Source organism: Scyliorhinus canicula, chromosome 13 (assembly GCF_902713615.1).
Source record: "Scyliorhinus canicula chromosome 13, sScyCan1.1, whole genome shotgun sequence".
In the NCBI taxonomy this organism is placed as follows: Eukaryota; Metazoa; Chordata; class Chondrichthyes; order Carcharhiniformes; family Scyliorhinidae; genus Scyliorhinus; species Scyliorhinus canicula.
In genome coordinates this window covers 144,242,209-144,254,341 of record NC_052158.1, presented here as the reverse complement: position 1 = coordinate 144,254,341, position 12,133 = coordinate 144,242,209, and the positions used below count along the sequence as shown (strand labels likewise).

The window sequence follows — 12,133 nt, the reverse complement described above, 5'->3', positions numbered from 1 at the left end:
CTTTCCCAGTCTTCCACAGACCCGTGTGGATATTTCCAGCACTTGGTGTTTAAAAACATTCAGCGTGTTGCACAATATTTACGGGCGGTGCAGATAGCAACATCCCCTGTCTTTATGAATCGGAACGGCAATTGATACCCGATTGGCTGCGACAATGTATCCATCAGATGTATCTGACGCTGTGCGTGGCGGTGGCCCCGCCTCCTCCAGGCTATGATAGGCTGATAAGTGGCGAGGGGGCCGGTCTGTATGGCTGGAGCCCCTGTCAATCAACCGAGCCTTGTCAATGCACGGCAGCGAATGCGAAAGTAAAGGAGGAGGAGGAGTGGTGGAGTGGGGGCCTGATGTTGTTTTATTTTGAGGCCTTTTTTTGTTTGTTTGTAAATCACTGACAGGAGGGAAGATCTGATTTTGTGCTGAAGATTTCCCATTGTTTGCAGAGGTAGAATAAAAGCTTTTGTTTGCGCGTTGCGATTATTAAAAGTGTGTTTTATTTTTATAAAGAAGGATTGGCCTGTGGCAGAGCTGTGGTTAAATGTTGTTGCTTTCACATCCATGCCTTACCTGTTTTGCTTAAAAGATTTCTGATGCAGAGTAAATGTCAAATCTGAGGGTGTGTATGTGTATCTGGGGGGTGGGGGGGTTAGAATGACTCACCAGCATCGCCTTGTTTTTTGGGGCCTGATCTGTCAGGAAGGGCCAACGGCAGATTTATTTATTTCTTTTCTTGGGTGCGAGAGACCTGCAATGAGCAGAAGCGCACAAAGCTTTCCCCACCACCCCCAGCCCCTAAACAGTTTTAATCAGGAGAAGGGGGTGGACCTGATTACACTCGGTTCTGTAATGTGCACCCAATCCAGAGTCAATCCTTGGGTCAATTTTTTAATATGTATATGCTATTCACAGAGGCCCCCATTGGCTCTTTTTTTCTAAAGAAATGTATTCAAACAGCCTCAACGTATAATAGTCAAGGAAACCTGTGTTGGCTGTGCTGTGTTTATGCTGCTCCCGAAAGTGAACCCTTTCACAGACTCCAGAGACTTTTGTGTGCAGGGGGTATTTGAATAGCAAAGCCACACAGCGCTTTGGAAGGGCCAATATCCGTGAAATGCCCCCACACTATGTCAGAACACTGAGCCTGACAGTGTTGGCTTTGCAGGCCTGGGAACAAACCTGCAGGCGAGTTATTTTTGACCTGCAGGCCAATTATTTTTTGACCCTTTTACAGAGCATATTTAGGAAGCTTTTCAGTTCTGGAAGTGTTAGTTCTGAACTCCTCTTTAATTTCAGCCAACCAGAGGTGCAGCAAAGTGAATTCAATTACAATCTTTCTCTGGTGCATTGGAAAGTTTAAAAAGGCGGTCAGTGTACTCCCCAAGAGATGGTGTGGGACCATGTCCCACAGTTAGACACATACGTCCTGGTTTGTTATATAACAGGGAAGGTAAAGTCACCACAGTCCCAGGTGACTGACCATAGGCTGCTTTCCCTTTTGAGGGGGGAGAGCTGACTGGTAGTGATTTAACCTGAGGATCACCACACCTGGGGCAAAATTGAGAAGACGGGACCTTGATCAATAACCAAATAACAACTGTTTGGCTAAGCCAATGTACACTGAGGGGCTGTCAATGCTGTAAAACATCTGGGACAGTAAGCTTAATCCTGACTGAATAAAGTAAATATAACTTTTGAAGCATCCTGGAGTGCAACCTGTTCTATGTCTATAATTTGAATAGCAATTTACTTTCTGAAGGAAAATATTGGAATGCCTGTAATGTTCTTGTTACGTGTTGAATCACTTCAGAGTGCATTTTGATCTCTGCAGAGAATGTGAATACAATTGCACTTTCTGGTTTTGTCAATTTGTAATATTTCTTTCAGATATTTTATGAATATTTGCAAAACAAAACTGTTTGGCTAAGATCAAGCTTAGTATCATGCCTGAGATCATGCGTAATGCGTGTTCTTGCCAGCTTGGGTCTAGATTGTCTATTTTGTGGGGTCCATGAATTGGATTCAATTTGAATTTGAATTGGTTTTTGGAGCAAACAAGGAGATGGATTAGGGGTTTGCCCCATCCACTCTGCCCATTGGATTTGTAACTCTGAGGAAGGAATAAGATAAAAAATTTTAAAATTTAAACTTCAAGTATCACCCTCGGGTTACAGGCCATTAAAAAAGACAAGTTAGAGTTTTACAGCACAGCTAGAGTAGGAACTTGTTTCTAAAATCATACATTTTAACAAGCTCTTTTTAACATGGAGAGTTTGTGATGCGCAGAACAACAAGAATTTGTTATGTCTCATGGTGTACGTGGTGAGACAGCTTGAAATTCTGTCAGTTTCCCAAATATGGTAACAGTGGTTTTCTTTTGCTCCTACAGCATGTTGTTCTGGCGGAATTGGTACAGTTCCCAGTATCTGGGGGGACGATCAGCATCCCAGTTTTCTGATGGCAGTTTCCTTTTTGCTCCGGACCCGGAAGAGTCGCTCTCCCAGATGATAAATCGCACGTTATCTGATGAAGCTGCAGCACCAGATGAGGATCTGGATGCTGTTTTATTTGGAAATCTACGTGGGAATGTGGTTGGGATGCGTTATTACACTGGAGTGGTAAGACCTGTCTCTCCATCGTAGTGTAACATTAACTCTCAGTATTCAGTTTGTCTTGTATGAAGAAAGCAATAACCAGTTGAAGAGATTAATATAGTGATTAAATTACATATTTAGAAAGTGTGGGCAGCACGGTAACACTGTGGTTAACACTGTTGCTTCTCAGCGCCAGGGACCCGGGTTCGATTCAGAGCTTGGGTCACTGTCTGTGCAGAGTCTGCACGTTCTCCCTGTGTCTGCGTGGGTTTCCTCAGTGTACCCGTTACAGGGGTTGGAGTGTGGCAACCAGGAGATTTTTTACAGAAACTTAATTGTAGTGTTAATGTAAGCCTACTTGTGACATGAAGTAAGATTGATTAAGTGCCTTTAATATAATTAAATGTTCCAAGATTCATCACAAACCTTTTAAGCGGTGAAAGACTAACCCATAGTCAAAGTGGTATAGTTTAAGGACTGCCTTAAAGGATGAAAGGAAGGGAAAGTGGTGGAGAGGTGTAGGGAGAGAAAATTACAGATCATTAGAGCCCAGGCAACTGAAGGCACAGGTAGCAATGGTGCAACAGTTAAAATCGGATTGCTTGAGAGGTCGGAATTAAACAAGTGCCGTTATCTAAAAGTTGTAGAGCTGGAGAAAGTTACTGAAGTGGGGAGGGGTCTGACCGTGGAAGGCTGTGAAAACGAGGTTGACCGTTTTTTAAATGGAGCCGATGTTTGAGGGGGAGCCAGTTTAGGTCAGCGAGCACAGGAGTGATGGGTGAGGGACTCGGTGACGGTGTGGATATGTGCCTGGTCGCTCATCTCCAGGTGAGATATGCCCAACACGATTGTGAACAGTCTGTTTTAGTCTCAAGCATTTGGTAGGAAGAAGGATGGGATCGTTGGAACGGGACTGAAGACACCGGCTTCAGTTTCCCCAACATTTAACTGGAGTATTGGAGTATATGAAAATATAGAAATTGCTAATCGAGTGCAACTCGATGGACCGAATGGCCTCCTGCACTTTCAACGATTCTATGATTCCTTTTGAACAACTTCATGGATCTGATTGCAATTTTTGTATTGCAATTTTTGTTTTATCTTTTGGGCGTAGGTCTCATTTTGTTTCCCGTTTCCTGTTTTATTAAGGATTTCTCTGATCTGTACATCAATTGCATTTATTTGCCTTTGATCCCTATCCATGAATACCCTTGCCTAATTTTTTTAATCATCTCAGTCTTAAAATTCTCCCCATATTCCTTTTGTGTTGGGGGGGAGGGGAGGGAAGGGGGAGAGCGGGGCAGGGCGGAGGAGAGAAACTAGTGCTGCCTATTTTCACTCCTGAATGGCTTTGCTCTAATTTACTGGTCTCCCTTGTCCTTGAACTCCTCCCAGAGGGATGGCTTCTCCGCACCGACTCTTAACCTATGGCTTTGTCATTTTGAACACCTCAATTAGCTTGCACACATCTTTCGCAGCTCCAGGATATGCAAACCAGCTTTAAGTAACCTGCCGCCTTAGTTTAACTAATTGATCCTAGTATCATTCTGGCTAATCTGGGAAGTGTCACCTCCTAGGCCAATGGATTAACACTGTTGCTTCACAGTGCCAGGGACCTGGGTTCAATTCCCGGCTTGGGTCATAGTCTGTACGGAGTCTGCACGTTCTCCCTGTGTCTGCGTGGGTTTCCTCCGGGTGCTCCGGTTTCCTCCCACAAGTCCCGAAAGATGTGCTTGTTAGGTGAATTGGACTTTCTGAATTCTTCCTCTGTGTACCCGAACAGGCGTCGGAGTGTGGTGACTAGGGGATTTTTACAGTAACTTCATTGCAATGTTCATGTAAGCCTACTTGTGACAATAAAGATTATTATTATTGTTATTCCTGAGGTGATGTGCCCAAAACAGAACGCAGTACTCCAGATGGAGATTCTTAATAGCAGGGTGGTTAAGCTGGAACTGTATAAAGCATTGGTTAGGCCACAGCTAGAGTATTATGTGCAGTACTGGAGTCCACATTATAGGAGGGTTGTGATAGAACTGGAAAGGGTGCAGAGGAGATTTACCAGGACGTTGCCTGGGCTGGAGAGTGTTAGTTATGAAGAGAGATTGGATCAACTGGGGTTGTTTTCCTTGGAGTAGAGGAGACTGTGGGGGCATGATTGAGGTGTATAAAATTACGAAGGGCATAGATAGAGTAGACAGGAAGAAACTTTTCCCCATAATAGAGGGATCAATGACCAAGGGGCATAGATTTAAGGTAAGGGGCAGGAGGTTTAGAGGGGATGTGAGGAAAAACCTTTTTACCCAGAGGGTGGGTATGAATTTGGAACTCGCTGCCTGAAATGGTGATGGAGGCAGAGACCCTAATAACATTTAAGAAGTATTTTGATGTGCATCTGTGATCCCAAGGAATGCAGGGTTATGGGGCAAGTTCTGGAATATGGGATTAGACGAGTCAGGTGGTTGTTTCTGATCGATCCAGATGCGATGGGTCAAAGAGCCTTTTCTGCATTGTCTGACTGTCACTCTATGACATAGAACCTCATTGACTCCAGTACATTTGATATCCCAACATTTGTGTAAATCATATGAAGTGGCCTACATTTTATAACCAGCCCGACTTGAATGAGGTAACCCATGGCTACTTGTTGAAATAGGTTGATTGGAAAAATCTAGGCGGATAAGTTATATTTAAAAACAATTAAGGAAAATGTATCCTGTACATTGTGTTAAGAAGTTGAAATGAAATGAAAAGTATAGAATTGGCTTAAAAAAAAGAAACTGCTAGGGATTTAGCTGCACAGAGGACTTGTGATGTGCAGATTAGCCTGGTGGCTGGGTGAAACAGATACTCTGTTATGCAAAGTGGAGACTCGCGGTCTTGGGACCTAGATCATGGCCACGCCTAGTTGCAAAGCCGAACTCTCTCAGAGATCAAGCAATTGTACAGAAAAGAAAGCAGAACAGTGTCAGACCTCAAAGGTTCCACTCCAAACGAGAAGAAAGGTTTCGCAAAACAAAGTTACAGATCCTGTATGGTAATCATTTGCTGGATTTACGGTGGCGCAGTGGTTAGCATTGCTGTCTCACGACGCTGAGGACCTGGGTTTGATCCCGGCCCCAGGTCACTGTCCGTGTGGAGTTTGCACATTCTCCTTGTGTCTGCGTGGGTCTTACCCCCGCAACCCAAAGATGTGCAAGGTAGGTGGATTGGCCATGTTAAATTACCCTTTTATTGAAACAAATTAAAAATTTGCTGGATTTGGCTAATAGGGTTAACACCTATGGGATGTTGTTTTGGGGAAGGTGTATGCTCAGACTTTAGGAAAATAGATAGATTGGAGGATAATTTAAGCATGTGTCTGGGTAACCGATATTGTAGTTAATTGAAAATGTTCTTCCCTGTTGCCTTTCTTGTGTGTTTTAAAGTTTAACAAACATTTTATAATTTGAACGATTTCCAACAAACTGGCCCCTTTCCTCACCGGGTTTCAACTCTTTTCTCACATTTTTTTCAAATCGCAAAAACAAAGAGTTAAGAACCATTGTTTCAAGTTTCCCACTGGGTTTTGGGGGTGCCCCTCGCATTGAACATCAGTGGGGTTCATAACAGTTGCTTCATAATACTTTGCAGACCACATTATCAAATGCTCTCTCTTTATGTCGATTTCCCTCTGAAACATAAACATATTGGCAGAACTAATTCATCCGGGTCAGTGACAATCTAGGAATATATTGTAAGTGAAGTGGTGTGCTTGTCAGTTTTATCGTCTGCTTATTCTTTTTGCTAACGATACAAAATCCTGCTCCTCATCATTCCCTTGAGTCCATCATTTAAAATGGCAGTTCCTGTTCCCTCCTTCCTTCTCCCTCTGTCCAATAAAAAAAAATGACCTGTGTTTTTAGTTACACCCTTTGGAATTAATCTGCTCTGCGCGATATTACTAATGAACATGTTCCAAAATTCCAACTAACCCCACTCCTGTTCTCTTTCCCCATAGTCCTTTAATAAAACAAATGTCCACCGCCCTTTGCAGGAAAAGCATTCAAGATCCCAACTAGCCAAGTATATTTAAAATTATGTTTTATTCTGTTACCCCTGGTACCTTTGCCAGGAGCTGGAGTGACTCGATAGGCAGCTGCCATGTCTCTGAGCAGGAAGGTCCTGGGTTCAAATCCCACTCCAGGACTTGTTGGCTATGGAAGAACCCAACTTCCAACCCTATGGAAGAACCACTGGCAAGCCAGTGTGCATTGGCGCTGTTCGCTAGCCTTGATTAAATAGGAAAGGTGCGGCATGGGGGTTTTCTCTTTGGTAAATAGGAAAGGTATCTGGCTGTAAGACCACCTGCCATATCCAAAAATTATGGTTGATATGAAGGTGGTGAACCAGGATTCTGATGACCCCGTGTAACATGGAGAAAGTTGAACCAGCCTCTGATACTTTTTCCTTAGGTAGCATCATCCTCTGGTTTAATGATCCTTCTGACAGCAGGAACAGATTTGCGTTATTTATTCTATCTGAACCATTAATGATTTTCAACACCTCCTTAACGGATGTCGTCTTATCCTCTCCAGCCCTTAAGGTGAACAATCCCAGATTATCCAGTTACTCACATAACTTTTTACCCAATTCATTTTTTCCAATTACGGGGCACTTTAGCGTGGCCAATCCACCTACCCTGCACATGTTTTGGGTTGTTGGGGGTGAAACCCACGCAAACACGGGGAGAATGTGCAAACTCCACACGGACAGTGACCCAGAGCCGGGATTGAACCTGGGACCTCGGCACCGTGAGGCAGCAATGCTAACCACTGTGCCACCGTGCTGCCCCTTAGTTACTCACATAACTGACAGCCTTGCCCCTGACATCGTTCTGGTAAAGCTGTTCATCATCCTTTCTCGGCACTTTTCTTTCGCTGTGTTGCTCAGGATTCAGCACCACACTCCAGCTGAGGTCGAACCAGTGATTTATGAAGGCTTTCCATAATACCCTTGCTTTTGAACTCCCTGCTCCTCTTAATAAAGTCGAGGATCCTATGTATTTTTTACAGTCTTCACAATATGTACTGACACCTTCCGAAGATTTGCCTACCTGAAACCCCTTTCAAATTTGTACCTTTCAGCTTATTTTGCTCTCCCCATTCTTCCTGCTAAAATGTATCGCCTTATCATTGATCAGAAACTGAACGTGACTAGCCATGTTAATACTATGGCTACCAGAGCAGGTCAAAGGCTAGGAATCCTTCGGAGAGTACCCCACTTCCCAAAGCGTGTCCAGCTCCAGTGCCAACTCGGGAAACAGCATTGAATATTTGCATATCTTGTGAGTGCTGCAGTATTCTGAAAACATGTGCGAGGAGCCTCCAGTGACCACACGAATTTTGGCACAGCTCTTGGTGCATGAAATGCCATAAATTTTGGAAGCTCCATCCTTGCCCACCACCTCTATCTCTCTCCCCCCCCCCCCCCCCCCCCCCCCCTCTTTTGCTAGCTCTTTCGCTCTCCCTCCCTCCCCTCCATCAAATGGTTATCGGCTGCATGGGCTGGATTTTCTGTCCTTGTCGAGTGAAGGTTGGCAGAATTTTGCAATAGGCAAGCCTCAGTTCTGGGATTCCTTCCACCACTCCTGTTGTGAGGTTTTGTTAAGGACATGAGATAAGAGTTAAGGGATTAGATGCAGCGCTCCATTCTGGTCGTTGGCATTTTACAGCCCCTGCTGTGTCATTGAAGCAGGCCCGTTTTGCTAGGAGATGTAGTTCATGGCACTCGGCAGAGTAGTGAACTATGGGGGAAAATTGAGCCAGAGTCTGGAATCTTTTGACAGGAAGTTCAAAAGATGTTGACAGATTCATGTAACGGCACAGCATAAGCTTTTATTTATACATTTAATGTACACAGTTTTGTTTTACAATTAAGGGGCAATTTAGTGTGGCCAATCCACTTAGCCTGCACATAATAATAATAATCTTTATTAGTGTCACAAGTAGGCTTACATTAACACTGCAATGAGAGTCCTCCTTTGTGAAGACAGAACCAAAGTATATATTTAGTTGGTGAGCCATTTCTTTGTTCCCCATTATAAATTCCCATGTTTTTGATTGTAAGAGACCGACAGTTGTCTTCACTAATCTTTTTCTCTTCACACCTATAAAAGCTTTTATAGTCAGCTTTTATGTTCTCTGCAAGCTTACTTTCAGGGGCTGGTTTAGCACACTTAGCTAAATCACTGGCTTTTAAAGCAGGCCAGCAGCACGGTTCAATTCCCGTACCAGCCTCCCCGGACAGGCGCCGGAATGTGGCGACTAGGGGCTTTTCACAGTAACTTCATTTGAAGCCTTCTCATGACAATAAGCGATTTTCATTTCATTACATTTCATACTCCCCATCTTAATCAATCCCTTTGTCGTCCTTTACTGAATTCTAAACTACTCCCAATCCTCAGGTCCGCTGTTTTTCTGGCCAATTTGTATGCCTCTTCCTTGGATTTAATACTTAAATATTGTAATCGATGATTTGGCTATCTTTCACATTTGCACCAGATAGGAATAAACATTTATTGCAGTTCACCCGTGTGCTCTTTGAATGTTTGCCATTGTCTGTCCGCCGTCATCCTCCCTTTTGAGTGACGTTCCCCAATTTATCATGGCTAACTTGTCCCTCATATCATTGTAGTTTCCTTTAGTTAGAATCAAGACTCTACTCTCAGAATCAACTACGTCACTCTCCATCTTCTGTCATATTATGGTCGCTCATCCCCATGGGGTCTAGTTTGCCAATTATTCCTTTCTCATTACACAATACCCAGTCTAGAATAACTTGTTCTCTAGTTGGTTCCTCAACCTATATGCCCAGAAAATCATCCCATATACACTCCACACATTCCTCCTCTACGGCATTGTTACTAATTTGATTTGCCCAATCTATATGCAGAAAAGACTAAATCACAGGGCAAAATTGAAACAGTCAAACCTGAATACCAATACTGTTCAAAGCAGAATACTTTATCCTCTGAATAATGTATTCTATGCATCAGAACATTTTTTCACTGACATAATGCTGGTCAATTTAATTGTTACATGCCTTTCATTATTTATTGAAAAAGAAATTATTAATTTGAGAATGATTTTATAATGTCCAGTCCTCCCACCAAGAGCTGCTCTTGCAAAACCTCTTGTTTGCTGCTAAAAATTTCATCTTGGGGACGTTGATGCATGTACGAACAGAACATAGTCTTGTGACCTTTGTGCTGGAGATATAACAACATTAAAATTCCTGATTAATATGGAAACGCCATTTCAGTAACACTTTTTTGAAAAACTTTGTGTTAGGTGAGCAATAATGAAATGGTCGCACTTCAACGAGATCCAAACAATCCCTACGACAGAAATGCAGTCCAAGTAAATAACGTGAACGGAATTCAGGTGGGACATATCAAACGGGAGCTGGCAGCACCCCTGGCCTTCATCCTGGACAATAGACTCGCCAGGGTTGAAGGGTGAGTAAACATGTTCAGTTCTGACTTACAGGACACTAAGAGACACTGATCAGAGTGGACCTTTTAGGAATTCTAGTGGTACTTTGGAAAAGATGGATCATCTTTGTATTAAATATAAATTATTCCATTGTTGTATCAAATATGTGACAGAAAGCATTTTGCCTCGTGTTGCCTGATGTTGAGATTCGGAACTGTTGCCAAGGTAAACGTTTGTGCCATTGTGGTGCTCAGTACATCGGTACAACAATGCATTGGGCGTGCCTGGGATTTGCCGTCACAGGCTGGATGCAAAGAAAGCTTTTTCACATGTTGTCAGTTTGACTGAGTTGGTATCTATGTTGCTTTTGAGTCAGAAGAATGTGGGTTTAGGACTTGAACATCTAATCCAGGCCAACCCTCTGGTTCAGAACTGGGTGCTGCACTGTTGCAGTTCGTCTCCTTTGGATGAGATCTTAAACCTGTCTGAATTTTTGGATGGGTGTTCAAGGTCCAATTTAAAGGGCATTGTGTTCTCTGAGTCTGACCAACATGCCTCCCTCCATTTACAAGATCAAAAATAAATAGCAACTGGTTGACCCCATTCCTTTTTTTTTTAATGCAAAGTGTCAGCCATGATTGTCTGCATAACAGCAATTACTGCTCTTCAGGAATAAACCACTTTTCTTGCAAAGTGTTTATGGGAAGCTAAATAATTGTTGGCCGTTTCCTTACTCCACACCTAGATTTTTTGATGCGGCGTGTGTAATGAAATCATCAATGTGGTTTAAAGTTGACAAATTCATTAGAATTAGTGCACTAGATGGAATTGCCAGCACGTTTTGCACGTCACTGCAGCAACAATCAGAACGTTGGCCAACAGACTCTGAGGTGTCACCTTTGAAACATTGCTCCGTAACCATCCACTGGCATACCTGAATAAAGCTGCCAATCTGTGCTGCATTATTCAGAATGCCCAGGGTGTGCAATTATAGGCAAAATTGACTTTTGTGAAAGAATTCTGAGTTATAAGGACAGTAAGGAACCCAGCCTGAAGGTTGCATGGAGAAAATAAGACTGGCGGTTGGGGTTATGTTGAGAATGATTGTCAGCGACAATGTAAAACAAGTGATAACTAGTTGGGAATGTGGAGTTGAGGTTATAATCTGATCAGCCAGAAGCAGGCTCGAGGGGCCAGGTGGCCTACTCCTGCTCCTAAATCATTTGTTCAAATGAAGCGAATCGAAATGAAAATTGGCTGGTGTGTAAAGCAAGCTATCAATAAATTGGTGTAGATTACCGAAAGTTCAGAAGGAGACTATTTGGCCCATTGAGTCTGCACCCACTCTCTGAAAGAGCACCCCACCTAACCATTGGACACTAAGGGTCAATTTAGCATAGCCAATCCACCTAACCTGCACATCTTTGGAATGTGGAAGGAAAGCGGAGCACCCGGAGGAAACCCAGGCAGTCACTGGGAGAATGTGCAAACTGCACGCAGACAGTCACCCGAGGTCAGAATCAGACCTGAGTCCCTGGTACTGTGAGGCAGCAGTGCTAAGCACTGTGTTGCCGTGCCGTGTAGTTTATAGGCTGGCAGTAAACAGACCCATTTGCTGCTTTGGGAATACTTTGTGTTGGCACCTGATATTGGCAATTGCTTCATGTACAGGTGAGTGGTGCTTCCACTTTGACCTACTATCGGGGTTCTGGCTGATGGCCAAGTTTACAGCTGTTACTGCAGGAAATGGAAGCGAGAGGGTCAAATTAAATAATCCCACGGTCACTCCAGAGGATGCAAGAAACGTGGCAAAAACTGTAATGGTGACAAACGCTGGTTCATTCTGGCCAAGGCGAGTACAACCAGGCACTTCATCTTGTTCAAGTGTTTGATTTTTATCTGGTTTATTAAACTTCTGTGATGGCCCTTTGGTAAATAACCGCTTCTGTGTACAATGACTTTGGACTCATCTAGACAATGGGATACAGTGGTTTTCGTATGTCTAATTGGCAAGAAAGCGACAAGGTTGCTGTCAGCTACTGTTTTATTAACCAGAAAAGGATCTGCCTA

The 12,133-nt window shown here is 43.4% G+C and overlaps 1 protein-coding gene across 1 annotated transcript in view; it reads left to right on the top strand.

Annotated features, from left to right (window-relative positions):
* The first annotated feature begins 265 nt into the window (after positions 1-265).
* hltf (helicase-like transcription factor) overlaps positions 266-12,133 on the top strand; it is an 85,085-nt gene continuing 73,217 nt past the window's right edge. The window contains exons 1-3 of the mRNA XM_038815757.1: positions 266-442; positions 2,384-2,612; positions 9,920-10,086. Coding sequence (XP_038671685.1) covers positions 2,385-2,612; positions 9,920-10,086 — 395 coding nt within the window. The 5' untranslated portion in view covers positions 266-442; position 2,384. The remainder of the gene's footprint in view (positions 443-2,383; positions 2,613-9,919; positions 10,087-12,133) is intronic.